General features: G+C 37.7%; 2 protein-coding genes across 2 annotated transcripts in view; one reads left to right on the top strand and one right to left on the bottom strand.

The window, feature by feature from the left end:
- The first annotated feature begins 3989 nt into the window (after nt 1–3989).
- Nucleotides 3990–5971, top strand: LOC131151105 (uncharacterized). Its single transcript, XM_058102307.1, has one exon. It carries the CDS (start codon nt 4185–4187, stop codon nt 5763–5765), a length of 1581 nt encoding a protein of 526 aa, XP_057958290.1. The 5' UTR covers nt 3990–4184; the 3' UTR covers nt 5766–5971.
- A 1766-nt stretch (nt 5972–7737) lies between these two features.
- The window catches only part of LOC131151104 (ubiquitin carboxyl-terminal hydrolase 18), a 44679-nt gene continuing 33038 nt past the window's right edge, over nt 7738–19378 (bottom strand). The window contains exons 8-11 of the mRNA XM_058102306.1: nt 11193–11277; nt 10738–10950; nt 9989–10050; nt 7738–9308 (exon numbers count right to left, since the gene is read on the bottom strand). Coding sequence (XP_057958289.1) covers nt 8132–9308; nt 9989–10050; nt 10738–10950; nt 11193–11277 — 1537 coding nt within the window. The 3' untranslated portion in view covers nt 7738–8131. The remainder of the gene's footprint in view (nt 9309–9988; nt 10051–10737; nt 10951–11192; nt 11278–19378) is intronic.

The following is a 19378-nucleotide window of genomic DNA, read 5'->3' as shown; positions in this document are numbered from 1 at the left end:
ATTGGGCCGATGTTGTTGCCATAGTCGTGCATCTCCTCAATCAGATACCCTCCAAGGTTTTTGAATTTTAAAGACTCCACTTCAAACTCTTTCGACTTATGTTTCCTTACCTATAATGCTACTAATTCCTCCCTGGAGTTTTGGATGTGTCGCATTTGTCCACCTTCATAAGAACCAGTGCACAAAGCTTGATCCTTGTGCCATAAGATGTCTCTTCTTGGAGTATTCCATGCATCAAATTGTCCAAGACCACAAAATTGGAGTCTATCCGGACCAAATGCCAAAAAACAAAGAGAGATACCAGAGCTTGGTTGCGAAGCTTATTTATCTCTCACATACTTGCCATAATATTGTTTATGCGATAAGCGTAGTTATTCCATTCATGCATTGTCCAAGCAAGGATCACTTGGATGCGGTGATCAAAATTCTTCATTACTTAAAGTCCTCTCCAGGAAAAGGGTTTATGTTCTTAAAAAATAATCACCTAAAAGTTTATGGATATATAGATGCAGATTGGGCAGGGAATATATCAAACAGAAAATCTACCTTCGGATACTTCATGTTTGTTGGTGTAAACCTTGGCACATGGAGAAGTAAAAAGCAGAACGTGGTGGCTTTATCAAGTGCTGAAGCTGACTTCCATGGGATGGCTAAGGATATTTGTGAGCTTCTCTAGCTTAAAATACTGTTGAGAAAAATTGGCTTTGCCCCAATTAAGCTATGAGATGGACCTATTATATGATAACAAAGCCGCCATTGATATTTCACACAATCCAGTCCAACATGACCAAACCAAACATATAGAGGTGGATCAACATTTTATCAAGAAAAATCTTGAGACTAAGATAATTCGATTTCCTTTTATTAAGTATGAAGATCAACTGGCAGATATCTTTACGAAAGTTGTATGCAATAAGATTTTTTACAGCTCACTTGACATGTTGGGCATCAAAGACCTGTATACACCAACTTGAGGGGGAGTGTTGGCATGAGTTGTCATTAGAGAGATTATGGGGTTATTTCAAATTGTAATCAGAATTGATAGTTGTAAATCCGTTGATATAAGGGTCAATCTTAATTATAGCCTAGAATTAAGTATAGCCTAGAATAGATAGAATTATTTGCAATATATACATACTAATAAGTCATGTACAGAAAAATTAGAAGAAAGAAAACTATTTTTTCCATGAATTGAAACAATGTGGAGGCACCAACTATAACTCACTTGAAGACAACCAAAAGGATTCTTTGATACACAAAAGGTAAGGTTGATTTTAGAATATATTATTCATGTTCTAATGTTTTCAAGTTTGTGAGATACAATTAATGATAGTGATTGGATTGGAGATTTGGATGATCAGAAGATCAAGTACAATCATATTTGTATTTTTCATAGGAAAGAAAGTATTCACATGGATATCAAAGAAATAATCTATAATTACTCTTTGGACTGGTGAAGCAGAGTATGTTACAGTCACATCATGCAAGTGTATGCCCTGCAATTTGACTCAAATTTTTTGTTAAAGGAGTTGAAGATGGTACAAGATAAAATAAGGAGTCTTCTTGAAATGAAGTCAATGTCAAGTTTGAGTAAGGGTATTGGAAATTAAAATTAATTAATTAGTTAAACTTGATGTATATTCATTGTGTTTGTTTCAAGTATTTGAAAGGTCTTTTAAACAAGATGTATTTATGGGAATTCATGTAACTACATAAATAGGCTATAATAAATGTGTTAATAGTGAGTATTATGAATATTCATGTAATAGGCTCTAAGTAAAGCTTATAAATAATCATGTACTGATTGGTTAAACTCAATCTAATATTGTATCCTCAAATGATTCACAATAGAGTATGTTAATTCTTATAGGTTTTTCTTCTTCTTCTTTTTTGTGATGATGAATTTCATCTTAGGGATTGGGGATATATATAATGTACATATGGATATACTTGAACTTCATTATATATTGGTGCTTACCCCAACACACATTGTGCTGCTTTTGTGAAGTACTTGGCACATTAGAATTACTTATTTTATTGTGGGTACAATTAAAAAAATAATCTAAATTTGAACTCATCAAGAGATGCACAATCTACATAAAAATAATTGTTAATTTAAATTCAAATTAAATATTTACTAGATCAAAAATCAAACATCTTTTTAAGGGATAGTAAAAAATTTAGATGGTAGGTGGTTGATTGGTTGTGAATAAACATGTTATGTCAACTCTCATCAGAAGTTTAAGGATAGTATCAGTAAGAATCATCGAAATTGCAAAAAATAACCTTCAAGAGAGAGGATGATATAGATGCCTTTTATATGTCATCTTTTCATATCGACATGAAGAAGAAATAATAGATCACCTTTCATTCACACTGTGTTTTTAGCAAACATGTGTGGTCCTCATTCTTCCATAAACTCAAATTGCAATGGATCATGCCAAAAACCTTTCATGATTTCCATCTTGTTGGTTTTCTCTAAATGCAAAGGAAGTGTAAGAAAGTAAAAATTTTCAAATCTGAAAATTATAATTGGGAAGGAAGGAGAGAACCTCGAGCTTTTCATGCCAAACTTAGTACTGTCTCTACTGTTGATAGAAACTCTCCTAACATTATATTTCATTGGGGTCAGACAAACTTTGTTTTCTACTCCATGAAGTGGGAAGACTTTACTTTTTTGTGCTAATGTTATACTATAATTGTTGTTTAGACTTTCTATCCTCCTTGTCTACGTTGTGTGCCCTTTCTCTCAAGCTCCTTGCTTAGGAGTTTGCATTCTTTGAATAAAATTGTTCTTAGCTCTAAAGAAAAAAGAACCATAGAAATTGTAAAAATCTAAATTAACGAGAAAAGAGAGAAGTTAAAAGATTTAGATTAGTTTAAGACTTTTTCAAAATTCAATGGATTGTTAGTTTAAATTCACAATTCTACATAAAAATGATTATTTTAAAGACATGCACAATTCTACACAAAAATGATTGTTAGTTTAAATTCAAACTAAATATTCTTTCTTGAAATTCATACTCTATATATGTATATAAATGTCTAAGATGCGACATTCAAAATATTGTATCTTTCAAATGGTTTATGATAATATTATGTTCATTTGTGTAGTATTTTTTTCATGAACACGAGTCTCATCACAGGAAAATATATGCACGTGTGTTTGTGTGCGCGCGCATGCACACGTGTTGTGTATGTGTTATTTTACCAATATTTTAACTATGAAGTGCTTATGACTTTTCATTTCTAGTTTTAAAGTGATGTATAATTAGCATAAAATTTGTTCAAGCTTTATACATATTTTTTTCATAATATATGATTTTCAATGTCTTTCATAGGGTGGAACCGTGGAGGAGCCTTCACTAACTTATTTTTCTCCCTTCAACTCAAAAGTACTTCAATTCTACATTTGAGAGCTTGAATTTTGTGACTTAAATTTGAATTTGTATGGATTTGAACAAAATGCTGCAAAATTATATTGAGTTTCATTTAACTCCACACAAATTCAAATCCAAGACTCGAAATTTATGCTCCCAAACATTACATAAAATTATTTTAATATTAAAAATTATATAATACTTAACTTAATAAAGTGTTAAACTGTGACTAACATAAATTCAGGTAACAATATTAGAACTAATTTATTATTAATATTTCACTCTATAAATTAAAAGATAAAAGGAGTAAGTTATTATTTTATTTTACAAATAAAAAAAAAAAAAAAGAGTGTCCGCCCACTGTGTTTTCAGTTTTCCTTTTTTCTAAAAGAAGCTATTTTATATATATGAAAAAAAAAAAAATGGAGAAAACGTTCTTTGACTGATGGCCGGAATAGCTAGCCGGACAAGGAACTCCCAAACGCATCGCCTCTTCTCGCCCACAGATCGATGGATAAGTCCATCCATTCAGTGTTCATTCTCCTCCACACATTCCCGGATAATGAACTGCCTACGTGTGGCTTAGAATAGCTTTAACCCACCATGCATGGCTGTGGCCAACACAAAGCATAGTCTGTGAACAATCAATCATCACGTGATGGATTTTGGTTGTCATTTTTGTGTCCTCAACTATATATATATATACACCCTAGCTCGCTGTCTCCTTCATGCAGCTCTGATCAGTGATCACCATTCATAATAACAGTAGTTACATTACTACGTGATCCATCCTTTCTAGAATCAATGGCTGGCAAACCAGCAGCTCACTACGAATTCGAGCTCGACCTATCCCGACCGCTCTCCAGCCGCGACTGGAAATCTGCTTACATCAGTTTCATTGATGACATCCGCGAGAAACTGGGAGCAAGGTCGGTGCATTCCATTCCCATCCTCCCCGCCGAACAAGACGAACCCACGCAATGGCTCGACGTCGTCCTGCGAACAACACAGAATCACGCTGTCAGGCTCAGGACCCGAGTCAACAATCTCTACAAGACCGGCTACCGCCCGGAGAACCACCACCAATGGTTTGAGCTCTCCGACGCCGCCGGAAAGCCTCAGAACCTGATCGACGGGTCCACAAACCTAGGCTTCAGCGGCGGCCACGACCACTTGCTGAGCTCCAACGGCGGCAATTGGAGCTGGAAACAGGTGAATGTGGGTCTGACTCCCCTGCGGGAGGCCGTAGATAATCTCAGTAGGACCGCAGACCGTCGGGAGAGAGCACGATCGCTGCTCGTCGCGAGTTTGATGATCAACGAAGCAATTAAGTTCAATGATGTTAGAGATTTCTTTGCTGGGCTTTACTCCGAGAGCAGTGTGTTCCCTTCCGAGTACGTCAATCTAGTGCGCGGCTGGGGAAACATCTCCGCTCGATTGCGGAATAGTCATGACAGTGATGATCTCGCGAGGGAACTGAACATTTCGGAAAACAATTTGGGAATCCGAACGCTGCTGGATGCAACTGGTACTGTTGGCGTCATCAAGGATTGCCACGCCAGGCTTGTTAAGAAACGTATGCTTGTGAATCCCAAAGGGTACAGGGGTGTTCCGCAAGGACAACCACTGGTGGAGGTATTATCTGTGAGCATCAACAATAGTACCACTACCAGCGGCGAAAGCTCCCTCTACGGCACGATCAAGGTCACCGACGGGCTGTTTTCCCAGTACATTTACGATCGAAGTAGGGACAATTCCGAACGCATTTATGCAGGTGATACTATCCTGTTGACCGGCCCAACTCGATCCATCTCAGCCCTAGATAGCTTCACTATCGATGTGGATCTCACAGACAAAAATAGTGTTTCTAGTGATAAATTTAGCTATGGGCAAGTGTCATGGAATGTTTACTTGACGGCCGCAAATGAGTATGACAAGCCGTTGTTGATGGATATTGGAGACAAGAGTGGCTCGGTGACAGTCAACTATATAGTTTTGAGTAATGCGGTGCAAGCTACTGTAGAGGTTACGCTCATAAATACTGGAGATGAGAAAGATTTTGCGGAAGTTTATGGATTAATTACTGCTCGTAGTAGCAAATTTAGCAATGAAAGCATGCTCTTTTGGAAGACAAAGAATGATGATGATATAAAAGTGAGCGCTAACCAGCTCCTTCCTTTAATGAGATCTGCAATAGCTGTGTCATTGGACTCCTCCCTCGTAATTAGGGCTGAATTATTTGATCGTGACACAAGGACTAATTCAAGTAAAGAAATTGCCAATGGCACTCTAACGTTCGCTCCCTATCTCTCCGGCACATATACGGAAAGTATTTCCGGAAAGTGCGGTGAAATTCAAGTGAAAGTTACTTGGAAAGATATTTAGTTTAGTAAAAAGCTATCTATGTTTACGTGCAGGGCCTTAATGAGCCCTTTAAATAAATTTGATAGTTTTGGGGGGGTTTGTTTTAGATCTCTTTCTTTGTGGGTCTTTTCTCAGTGCATGTCATAAACAATCTACCCTGTAATTTAGGCCTTAGCTAATTAATCTCTGAGGCCTTTCAATAAATCATCCAATTTTTAAAGGAGTCAGATTGATGCGGCGCCTCTTTTATTTTTATTTTTGTTAATTTCGAAAATAGCAGTTGTCATTGTTGCACCTCTTTTAAATTTATCAAAGAAAAGTGCCGAGAACTATTCGTAGCCGTTTCGATGAACAAATTATTGAGCAATAAAGCCAAAACATTTATCTCTCTAGTATCACCCAAAACCATTCCTAGCTCATCAATGAATTATTAAGAAAAATGTTTTCTAAACCAAAAACTTATTTCTATTTTTATTTAAAAAAATAAAGTTCATTTGCCATTTTAACAAATATACCTTCAGGAAAAATAAAAATGAAATTTGCCATTTTGACAAATATACCTTGAGGAAAAAAATAAGAGCTGGCGTGAATGACCACCAATGCATAGGCTGCGCCACACTTCTCAACTTTGGGGTCCCAGGTTATATCCCAACCATGTAAGGGTAAATTTAATCCTGCATGCATGTGCAGGCTCCAACCGAGACATGGCCCAAGATTAAAAGTCAAGTAGTTAAAAAATTATCTTTGAAGAAAATTATGTCATGTTTGATCTATAGAACGGAATGAGATAAAAATTATATTCTATTTCCTATGTAGTTAAGAGTTCGGAATGAGATAAAAATTACATTCTATTTCCTATGTAGTTAAGATTTCAGGTGCAACCCTAAAATCCTCTCTCTCTCTCTCTCTCACATAGGAGTGCAAAATATTTTATATATATATATATATATATTAGATCTCTTTCTTTGTGATTCTTTTTCGTGTCATTCAACTTTTACCTTGTATTTGTGGCTTTAGCTAAACTTCTGAGCCCTTTTAATAAATCATTCTTTATTTTCAGTTTTCTATTTTGAAAATTGCAATAGTCATCGTTACACCTCTTTTAAAATTTATCATATTTGATAGAGGAGAAGTGCCTAGAATTATTCCTAGTCGATAAACAATTTATCTGAGCAATAAACTTTCTTCGACACATTTGTCTCTCCTGACTTTGCTCAAAACCATTCCTAGCTAAGGATAACTCATCAATGAATTATTAAGTGAGAATTTTTTAAGCTAAAACTTGTTTCTGTTTTATCGAACAAAGTGGAGTTTATTTGCCATTTTGACAAATATTAACTTCTAGAGAAAATAAGAGATGACCTGATGATCTACGCGTAGGCTGCACTACTTCTTGACTTGGGATCTCGGGTTATGTTCCAACTTTATAGGACTAAATGTAAATCCCACAGCCATGTGCAGGATTCAACCAAGACACATCCCATCTTTGGCCATACTTCATTCCTGCATAGAGTTTCAGCCTAACCCTAAACTTCTCTCTCCGCGGCACTACTCAACTTTACGTTTGGGAGTTCTACAGCTCGTGTATTGGGAAATACTCAATTTTCAATTTTATGTAAGGGAGTTTTATCGCTCACGCGGAAAGTGGGCGTAGAAGAAGAGGGTCCAATCGTCTGTTGCCTGAGTGGTGGTTTTGATTCTAGTTGTGGCATCAACTGTCCATTTTCAATTCATAAAATGTTGTTTAATTAACAAGTGAAGATTGAACAGAACATTCCCACAATACACTATTACAAGGTCTGAAAAAGATTTATTGGTAAACATGCTACAAGATCATCCGAGATTTCAGCAATAATGTAACTCTGGACAGAATTTCTTCCATCAACCATCTCTCAATATCAACAGAGCAATGCAATATATAAAATATTATATATATATATATATATATATATATATAGAGAGAGAGAGAGAGAGAGAGAGAGAGAGAGAGAGGTGGAAAGAATGCACCTTAATTATTATTAACAAGCATCCATTATTTCTGCTACCTTTCCCCCTCGCAAAATGAAAAAAATCACTATCTAATTCAGCTAAACAGTAAATTTTGCCCAAGAGATTGCTGCTCCTGCCCACTGGCATTTGTTCAACCTCAGCAGCAAAATCATAATTACAGAGATCTATCGTATGCAGTTTCAGGCTACCACGAATTATCAACTTATCGCTGCAGCTCCTATTGAGAATCCCATGAGTCTTTCCCCACGCTTCATTCTCAGATGCAATTTCAGATTCAAAAATTTTAAAAATAAGAAAATAAAAAATAAGGAACTAAGATCTTCCTGTAAAAAATGTAACTTGTTATGTCTTCAAATGATTAATTACGTGTGTCCCTTTCAGAGAGTCTTCAATTTTCTTCCAGACCTCTGTGAAGGAGCGGGCGAGCCCATTTCACAATCACATCCATGGCCGATCAAAGATTGCTGTGCTACTGGCATGACTACAGAACCAGGAGAACCACTGTGACTCAAATAATCCTCGCTCAGCTGCCCATGAGAAGTAGAAGCATTAGCATTGCCATTGCGAAGGTCAATAGATTCAACAAAATCACCTGAGACATCATCATCCTTATTCACACTCTTGTCAGGTTGCTCCATCGTATAAGTTCGAGAAGAAAAACCATTACAATCTGAATAAGCTACTGCCTGATCCATTATCTGATGATTAAAAGCAGGCTTGGCAAATCCATTACAGCTGGTGTTCAACTTGCTGCCCAAGTCACCATTTTCACCAGGGGCATGGCAATCTCTCCTGGCAGATTTGTGCTCGTGACGTTTTTCAAGAAAACCACGAGAAAATAGTGGCTTCAACTTTACCCCCGAGAAAGAACTTTCTCCATCAAATTTCCCTCCAGCATCTTTAATACTGATATCAGATGTTGGCAAAACCGCACCACATTTAACCTGTTCCAGATTCTCCACGGCCAAAAGTGGCAAACCTTTGGAACTAAGTGGATCTGCTTCAAGCACAGGTTTTTCAGCAGAGCTCAAAGCAGCAACAGGAACATCACAAGACATTTCACCATCTTCACAAAGAGGAATCTGAGTGGCAATACACGATGCCCCCTCTCTCGCACTACTCTCCCCAAAATTTGTATGCAATTCAAGCATCAGATTTTGATCTTCTGCACACGATGTCTTACTTGAAGAAGCCAAATTAGACAGCCTATGGGCTTGATCTACCACAGCAATATCTTCTGCATTACAATTACCATTAGCATCCATTTCAGTATCTTTTGACACTATTAAGCCAGAGCTTGAATTAATCACATCTACAGCTCCTGGGTTTTTTTCTTGAGCTTCGGAATTAACTTCACAACTAGGAACCTTCACATGTATGCTACTATTTGAAGGCACCAACACAGAAAAGCTACAGTTTCGACTGGGCTCTGAAGTAGTGAAACATTCAGCCAGTTGCTTTGAATGAGGCTCAACCTCTTGAGCCACTTCCGTTATTTGATTCTCACTTGTGAAAGATCCGATGGTATTTAGACAAGATGACCGGGCACAAACCCTGCCCAGCAACAGATAAATAGGATCATTTTACATATGACAGTATTCAAAATAGAAATAATATATTCAATAGAGCAAGTACTTCTCAATGCGCACACAAGCACACAGAACAGTAGCTTTTCAATCTCCACACGCACAATCACAAGAATGCACCATATGAAAACAAAAGCATTAACACCCAAAATGAAATCAAAAAATAAACCTGACAATTTACAACAGGAATCAGTCAGGGTCTGCCGTCCCATGACATGTATGAGAAAATGCATTAAGAAAATAAGAGACAGAGAATATAATGGTGTCCATCATTGTCCGTGAGTCAGCATGAGACACCAACTCCATAAATTTCTCAATCATTGCACTTTTTCCAAGCTTTTAATTTTATCAGGGTCAAAGTTACTCAGCACCTCACAATATCAGATGCTGTGTGGGTAATAAACAACCCAACCAGGATACTACTACAAACCCTCTGCATTCCACTAAAATTGATTTTAAGTATGAGTATCCTTGTTTTTTGGGCTGTTGCTAAGCTGTACAAATGGCTATCCGAATCAAATGGTTTCAGCTAACTAACCGCAAGTAGGCATTATAGACCATATTTAAAGAAACTGACAATTCATAGGGTAAATTTAATAAAGCCATTGGGACTGTCAATGAAGATTTTTGTACTAAAAATAAAGTTACCTGCTATATAAAAGCATATAAGCACCCTGAGAAAGTACCTCCTCCAATTCAACAATTCTTACCTGCACCAAGTGACAGAAACCTGTCAAAGGAACCCTTTTTTTTTTTTTAACTCAACTCCTGTCACTTCACATCAACTAAATTCATATGAGAATTTTTTTAATAGAGCTGTAGAGAAAAAAAGTGCTGTGGGGGATGACAAGGAGACAAAGGGAAAGGCTAGGTCAACAATAAAATAATATAAAATTAATTAATTAATAAATAAAAGTGGGGTGAGATACTTCCTCTCCAACTATGCGGAAAATCATGGTCAGATTGGAAGAAGTAAAAAAGTAAAAGAATTTTTTTTATATGAGAGCATAGGTGAGGGCACTTGATTTTCTGCAGAAATGAGAATGGAGAAGGGCGGTAGTGCTGGCAGCAGCCAATTTGCAGCATAAAGAGGGAGTGATGGATAGCTGAAACAGAGGGAGAAGTAGAGCCCACATGTGAAAAGTTTTGGAAAGGTGAAGAGAAAGGGGAAAACCCCCTCATTGCACCACATGGATGTGCAATTAACATGCACATAGAGAGTTGGGTCAGGGATCTTCACCTAAAGGCTCAATTGAAATTCAAAAAATCCTACAGGTGCTAAAACCATGTGCAAAAAAACTTAAGGCTATTTATATAAATGAAGTTAAGGAAAACACTGATCTTCCCATAAAATACTAAATAAGAACACATTTAGAGAGAGAGAGAGAGAGATCTACCTTATCATCATCAATTTTATACCAGTTTCCGCGGAAATCCTTGACATAGCAAATGTAGTGACCAAAAAATGATGCATTCAACATGTCCACATGGACAACAACTGCATAAAGCTTGTAAACATCTGTACCATCTCCTGCTTCACTCATGTAAGGGGTGAGATCCAAAGTCTCAGGGAAAGAAATTCTCTTGTTAAGTTTCCCAAACCTCCCACTCTGTAAACATTTTTAAAAGAATGCCTTGAGAATCACTAGAGAAACCACGAATAAGTTCCAAATATGGTTAAGGTATAGATCCACAAGTTCTATCACAAAAACAAATACCCAAGTCTAGAGCATATGACTGTCAAATAACACCTATCCAGAATGCAGTTCATTTTTTTTAATAAGTTTTTTCACCATATCTTGAAATTAAATTTCAATTCGCCAAATAAGAGAAGGGAAATAGAAGCTCACACCTGAAATCTTTTAAGGGCAAATGTTAGGATATTTGGAGCCCGTCGAACAGTAAGACGCTTAGATGCCTTGACATAGTCGTTGCACCTGCAGAGTATTAGGAAAAAAAAAAAAAAGGAAATTCAGTATGAAATGATATGCCAAAAAGGAAAGCATAATTTCTTGATACATGCAATTTGAATAGAACCGAACGAATTCAAAGCAAAAGCAGAATATTCCAAATGTTGTAAATACTTCTTGTAACATTTATTGCGAAACACTATCATACAAACCACCACTCCTCCCACCCTACCCACCAGCATACTGTTAAAAAAAAGAATACGTCTATATTATTATGTTAAAACACACCATTATCTTAGAAATACACCAAACTTTGAATCCTAATTTTCCAGTATAATGCATTTAAATTTTACCATAAATACATTTGTATCTTGAGTTACAAAACTCACCACCTCTTATGTTCCCATTTCCCTTTCAGCAATGTTTTTAAAACTGGACTGGATTTAACCAGAAGGCTGTCCTGCTTCAGGTTCTTAGTTGGACCAGTTGGACTGCAGACCAGACCAGTTCTGTTTTAGTATCTAAATTTGAACTTAGTATGATTATACACAAGATCTTAAACATTAATTGCAGGAACAGACCTGCAGTTCGGTGGTGGCTCCACATGTTTTCACCCTCTAAGTAGGGGGTTCAAACCCTCCTATAGGTTCTGCAAGACTGCAACCATTTTTTTTTTTTTTTTTTTTTTTTTTTGTCCTTTGCACAACAGCATTTTGGTAAATCTGGTTGTCAGATATCCTATAGGGTGTTGACTGATCCTCTTCCCTTGTTACTCCCCAAAGGGCCAATCCCCATTACAACCTGTGAGCCAAACAGAGAAACTAATCCCCATCTTGTTATTCCAATATTCCCCACTACAATGTGCAGGGTGCAGCAAGAAAATGAAGTGTCAAAAATTGAAAAGAGTTATGCATTGATCTGAACATTACATGTGAATATATACAACAATCCTAGCATTCCTAAAAAGTAAATTAATAAATCAAATCCCATGATTTATGGGACACCCTAACAGAATAGGAAACTTAGCTGTATAGGCCTAATTCTAAGGATACAATCTGTTATTAAAATAATATCCTAAAATAGCTAACTAATATCCTTATAGTGCACCTATAAGGAAGAGTGACTTAGTTACTGTGGAGGGCAATAAAAGGGGTAGGGGTAGACCTAAAATAACTTGGGAGGAGATAGTGAGTAAAGATTTAATATCCTTGAATCTATCAAAAAGAAATAGTCCATGATCGCATAAATAGGCGAAAAAGGATTCATATAGCCAACTCCACTTAGTGGGACTAAGGCTTGATTTTGTTGTTGTTGTTGTTGTTTCCCACACTCCCCCTCAAGCTAGTGAATAGGCATTCTCCATTCCCAGCTTGGAAACAGTAGTTTGGAAAACAGAGCTCCTCAACCCTTTGGTAAGGACATCAGCAAGTTGACCATGTGTAGACATGTAAGGTGTACAAATCAATCCACTCTCCAACTTTTCTTTGATAAAGTGTCTGTCAACTTCAATGTGCTTCATTCGGTCATGTTGTACTAGGTTATGAGCTGTGCTGATTGCAAATTTGTTGTCACAATAAAATCTCATAGGACCATCCCACTTAATCTTCAAATCTTCAAGGATGATCTTCAGCTAAAGTAGTTCACACACACCTTGAGCCATTGCCCGGAATTCAGCCTATGCACTCGACCGAGCTACCACACTTTGTCTTTTACTTCTCCATGTCACAAGATTCCCACCAAGAAAGGTGCAATATCCTGAGGTTGATTTTCTATCAACAATTAAACCAGCATAATCAGCATCAATGTATGCCTCAAGTACCAATCCTCCATTTCTTCTAAACATGATACCTCTCCCTGGTGTTCCTTTGAGATACTGTAGTACTCTACAGGCTGCTTGTAAATGAACTTCCTTCAAGCTATGCATAAACTGACTATTCACACTCACTGCATATGCTATATCTGGTCGTGTGTGAGACAAATAAATGAGTCTTCCTACCAGGCGTTGATACATTTCTCTGTCTACTGCAACATCCTCCTCAACTTTTCCAAGTTTAAGATTAGAATCCATGGGAGTACTTGCTGGTTTGCATGTTGTCTTGCCAGTTTCCTTGAGAAGATCTGTGACATACTTCTGTTGAGAGATAAAAATTCTCTACCTAGAGTGAGCAACCTCAATCCCGAAAATACTTTAGTCTCCCTAACGCTTTAATCTCAAACTCTTTAGCCAAATATTGACTCAAGACCTGTTTCTCCTTAGCATCATCTCCTGTTACTATTTTGTCATCAACATACACTAGAAGGACTGTAACTCCCCCTAAAGGAGTGTTTAATGAACAATGTGTGATCCCCTTGACTTTTTTTGCATCCCATAGCTAACATAACTCTTGCAAATCTCCCAAACCATGCTCGTGGTGATTGCTTAAGGCCATACAGTGCCTTTTTCAATTTACACATAGTGTGAGCAGCCAAATTCTTCCCATATCCTGGTGGAACCAGCATATAAATCTCTTCCTTTAGTTCCCCATGTAAGAAAGCATTCTTGACATCAAATTGTTGCAACTCCCAACCATAATTAGCTACTAGTGATGATAATACTCTAACCATGTTCATCTTTGCAACAGGAGCAAAGGTCTCTAAATAATCAATCCCATAGGTTTGAGTATACCCCTTGGCTACCAACCACACCTTGTATCTCTCAATCGACCCATCTGCCCTATACTTCACCCTATATACCCACTTACAGCCCACCAGTTTCTTTCTTGCCGGTAACTTCACCAACTCCCAAGTCTTGTTCTTTTCCAACGCCTCCATCTCCACATTCATAGCTTGTCTCCATTTCCCATTAGACAAAGCCTCAGATAATGTGGTAGGAATGGTGATGGTATTTAGGCTTACAAGAAAGGCTTTATAGGATGGTGAAAAATTCTTAAACAACAAAAAATGTGCAAGAGGGTACAATGGTTGCTTTGTGCATTTTTGAGTTCCCTTCCTAATGGCAATTGGAAGGTCCTGGTCATCATTATCAACATGAGATTCAGTTTCATCTTGCAATGGATGGTTAACAATTGTTACCTCATTCAAACGATCTGAGTTGGACTCTTGGACCTGCATTGGTTCAAAAACAGCCATCTTCCTTCTTGTGAACACCTTGCCAAATATGGTATTTCTAGGAGCAGAATCAGTCTTTTCTTTGGGTTCATTTGGTGTTTCAGGCACAGGTTCAAAAGAACTCTCAGGTACATGGTTGAAACAAGATGAACAAGGAGGTATAGGCATAGGGTTCGAGGTTTTAGACATAGGAATTGATGGCAAATCAAACAAAAAATCTTCCTTATCTTCCCTAGTTGAATTCTCCCCCTAAAGATAAGGATTAGTGAAATAAGACTCTTGTTCATTGAACGTAACATCCACCGAGACATAGAATTTCTTTGACGGAGGGTGGTAACACTTCTATCATTTTTGAGTCGAAGAATAGCCCACAAAGACACATTTTAGAGCCCTCAGATTTAATTTCCCCCTGTTGTGACTATGAACATGGACAAATGACACACACCCAAAAATCCTAGGAACAAGGTTGTTTGTAGTGGTTAGGTCTAGGTAGAATGTGGAAAGGATGTCCATAAGACTCTTGAAACCCAAGACTCTTGAAGGCAAACAATTTATCATATGAATGGCTGTCAGAACTGCTTCCCCCGAAAAAACCTTAGACACATTTTTTTGAAACAACAAAGCTCTGGTTTTTTTAAGGAGATGGCCATTTTTCCTCTCTACTACCTCGTTTTGCTGTGGGGTATTGACACAAGATGACTCATGTATTATTCCTTTATCTGAAAATATGGGGTAAGAATTTGATTGAAATAGTCCCTAGCATTATCTGACCTAAACCTTTTGATATTGACCCCAAATTGGGTTTTTATCATGGAATAGAAATTTGGGAACACAATACTAACATTAGACTTATGTTTAAGCAGGAAAATCCAGGTAACATGAGTGCAATCATCAATTAAAGAAAAAAACCATCTTGCCCCAGAAATGTTAGAAACAGTAGATGGACCCCAAATATCACTATGAATAAGATAGAAGGAATTGAGCTTCTTTTGTAACTAATTGGAAAAGGTACATGCTTGTGTTTAGCAAGTTCACATACCTCACACTGAAAGTTTTCAACTTCCAAATCCTTAAACAAGGAAGAAAACATAACTTTAATAACCCTAAACGATGGATGTCCAAGTCGGCAATGATGAAGTAAAATTTTTTCTTTATTGGATAAGACAAACTCTGACATAAAGGAAGAAGATAATTTGTCCTTGGTCATGGGCAACTGACTTGGTGTTTCAAGATAGTAGAGGCTATTCCTTTCCCTAGCACGTCCAATCATCTTACCCGAATCCTTGTCCTGAAATATACAATTACTACTATCAAAAATCACATTACAACATAAATCTTGAGTGAGTTTATGTATAGAGATCAGATTAGTGGACAATTTAGGAACATGAAGGACATTTTTCAAAGTTACTGATGGTCTTATTTTCACATCCCCAAAACCAGCTACAGTGGTCAAGGATCCATCTGCCGTGGCTATTTTCCTACTACTTAGGCATGGAGTATAGGTTGAAAAAATACTGGATAAATGGGTCATATGATTAGTTGCTCCTGAGTCCATGACCCAGGAGTTGGTAAAGGTTTTATCTAAGACATTTAATCCAATAGAAGATGGAAGCTCACCTGAATATGCCAAAGAACAAGTACCTAGAGATCCTTCAGGTTTTCCAAGACTATTGATAAGCGATCTCAGCCTCTCGATCTCTTCTTGGTTGAAACTACTCAGCTCCTGTGATGCGGATTCACCATGTGGTCCTGCAGCAATGTGGACTTGTCCATTGTTCCGTGGTTGTCCTCCTTTTTGGCCCCATTCTCTACTTGGAGGCTTTCCATGAAGTTTCCAGCATTTTTCACGGGTGTGATGGGACTTCTTGCAGTAAGTGCACCATAATCCGTCACGATTTTGGGTTTTTGACTGGCCACCTTTTTCTCCTTCAAGTGTTGCTCCTCTCTCCATGTTTGTGGCTGATTTATTGTTCCCACTAGCCACCATAGCCGAACTATCAGTGATTTATGGTTAAAGCATCAACCCTCTTCTACTTTCTTCACTTCGGATTATAGCCACTACTTCGTTAAAGCTTGGAACCTCCGGCCTCCCAAGAATCTGTATCCTCACTTGATCAAATTCTAGATTAAGTCCAACCATAAAATCATACACCCTATCTTGTTCAATAAAGGCCTTTAGAAGCGCTGCATCATCAGGGCATTTTGTTTTTATCACCCAATAGCGATCCAACTCCTGCCACAAGGATTTCAATTGATTTGCATATTCAGTGACTGTTTTATTCCCTTGTTTTGCAGCCATAGTTTTTACCTTGACCTTGTACACTTGTGCCACATCATTAGCTTTGGAATAGTTTTGCTGAATCGCATCCCAGATGTCCTTTGCAGTAGCCAAAAACATGCATGTGTCACTTATTTCTGGAATCATGGAATTCCACAACCACGCCATGATCAAAGAGTCTTCTTCATCCCATGCTTCAAACTTAGGATCCCCCGGTTTAGGACATGTACCCGTGAGATGGCTAATCTTTCCCTTGCCTTTCAACACTCTGCGAATGAGTTGAGACCACTTAAGGTAGTTCTTTCCATCTTACTTGTAAGAGGCATGAATATTCTGCAATCCTCTTGCTTGTTGGGGTCGGATTACCTCTTCTGATTGGGCTGTAGTTGTAGTCTCCACAATTTCTGACATCCTAAAGGCTTGAACAATCAGCTAATCAATGATGATGTCATCTGGAAGCAGAAATGATGATGATGACTAGGCAAAAGTGAAACTCACAGAAGAGAAAAATTGGCAATGAAGGCAAACAGAAGTTTTTAAGGCTTTGATAAAACAAGCCCTGTTTGGCAGAAACAGAGGTGCATGAGCTAAAAAAAAAGAGTAGGACAGAGGTCTGCAAAGACGGGAAGAAACCAGCAATGAAGGCTGGAAATATCAGCGATGAAGGCTGAAAAAAATTGAAACCCTAGGGAGCCTAATTTGGCTCTGATACCATGTCGAAAATTGAAGAGAGTTATGTATTGATCTGAACATTACGTGTGATATACAACAATCCTAGCATTCCTAAAAAGTAAATTAATAAATCAAACCCCATGATTTATGGGACACCCTAACAGAATAGGGAATCCCATGATTTATGGGACACCCTAAAAGAATAGGAAACTTAGCTGTATAGGCCTAATTCTAAGGATACAATCCGTTATTAAAAGAATATCCTAAAATAGCTAACTAATTATACACAGTTTTCCCACATGAAGAAACTGAACAAAGCACCAGGCGGCTCAAGAAGCACATCAGATCTGTTAATAAAATTTCTGTTAGGTGTTGTGTATTCCATCTCCACCTCCCTCAAATTGATGAGCATTGCTCATCCTTAATTGCTATTAGTTGCCAGATCCATGGAGTAAGAGAGATTTGAGTCTGGATCATCCAGATCTCCAGTTTAATTGATTTTATCCCGGTTTTATATTTTTAAAATATATATGTTCAAACCCAACCGAGGGATCTGTTTCCCAGTTCAACCTGTTGTACCAGGCAGACCGGTTCAGTTTTCAAAAATCCCCCAACATTACACAGCCCTATCTATTAAGTTAAAATACCTCCCCTGGACAAACTAACATTAAAAATCCCATTACCCCTGATGAATGTTCTGCTTTTAACCAGGAATATATGCTTGTCCATACGAAATACTACAGCAATGGAAGTATAATGCAAGGAGGATCACTGGAAAACACAAGCTTTGTGAATTTAACAGCAAATACTCTCAGTGGGAAACTGTCGAGGACAAATTTGGATCCAGAGAAGGTGAAGCGGGCAGGGAATGAACGCATTGAGAGGTACAAGAAGGGGCATTTTGGGGAGAGTATTGAGCTTATACAATCAGGAAAATTATGTTGTTTCTAGGCAATGCCACATACTAGAAAACAACAAAGCAGTGGCACAGACAGTCCAAGGCAGCTACTGAAAGTTGTGAGCAGAATGCAAGGCAGTGGGAGGGCTTTAGTGTTTGATGTTTCTTAATGGAACTCTTTGGAGTGAAACTTTGGGTGGTCCAAAATGTGATGTGATTCTTTATCGAAGCGAGCAGGAAAAACTGTCACAATCTGGTTCATGTATGATGATTTTCCTGTTGGACAAATAAAGAGTGGAAATATGTTTAATACTCCCTTTTCTTCTGTTCTAATTGATTAAATTTTTTCTATTTTCTGTTTCTTTGGATTTTCTGCCCTCAGCCCTGTTTTCCATTCAAAAAAAACATCTACAATGTACATTTCGAAATTGGTTGTGGCACATGCAGAAAAGTGGCTTTATTTTACATTTGTGCGACAATCAGTGACCCATCCATGTGTGAGGTATCCACATGAAGAGAACCTTGTTTTCAATGTCAGCCATGACAGAATTTTAATGGCATAACTTTGTCATTTTATATCTACAAAATCTGAATTCAGAAATAGAATATTAGAATAGTCACAATTGGCAAAAGATCCAAAGTAGTTCAAAGAGGAAGGCATTGATATTTCAGAACCTTCTTCTCCAGGTATTTCTTATTCACTTTATATTAAAGAATTATCAAAGAAGAATTCACAAAATTCCATTGAGCATGTAATGGACCTTCGATCTTAAATGAAACAAGCCCAATCTGCATCAAAGTTTCCCATAATAGCACAACTGTTCTCATACTAATATACCAAACCTCTATCAAAAGAACTCTTCGGATAACGTAGAATCCAACAAACAGCGGCCCAATGTGTGTGCTTGGGTTTCTCCATAAACTAACCAACCACCCCCACTGCAAAGGATATGTCGAATCTATTGACAATCAAATAGATCAGCTTGCAAACCATAGTTTGAAAACAGGGAGCAGACTAGCCCCAATCTCGACGGTATGATCTGGTCAGACCAGAACCAGTCACTTTTCTGGTCCAAGTGACGTCAGCAAACCAACTACGGGCAGAACCAGTGTCAACATGACAGGAGCTGGGTGACTTGGTCTAACCCAATCGGCCCTGCAGAACCAAGCAG

Source organism: Malania oleifera, chromosome 3, assembly GCF_029873635.1.
Source record: "Malania oleifera isolate guangnan ecotype guangnan chromosome 3, ASM2987363v1, whole genome shotgun sequence".
NCBI classification, from domain to species: domain Eukaryota; kingdom Viridiplantae; phylum Streptophyta; class Magnoliopsida; order Santalales; family Ximeniaceae; genus Malania; species Malania oleifera.
This window is presented reverse-complemented; position numbering and strand designations above follow the sequence as displayed.

What these genes read in the sequence shown, in the direction of transcription:
- LOC131151105 (XM_058102307.1), top strand. Translation starts at nt 4,185, where the DNA reads ATGGCTGGCAAACCAGCAGCTCACTACGAATTCGAGCTCGACCTATCC.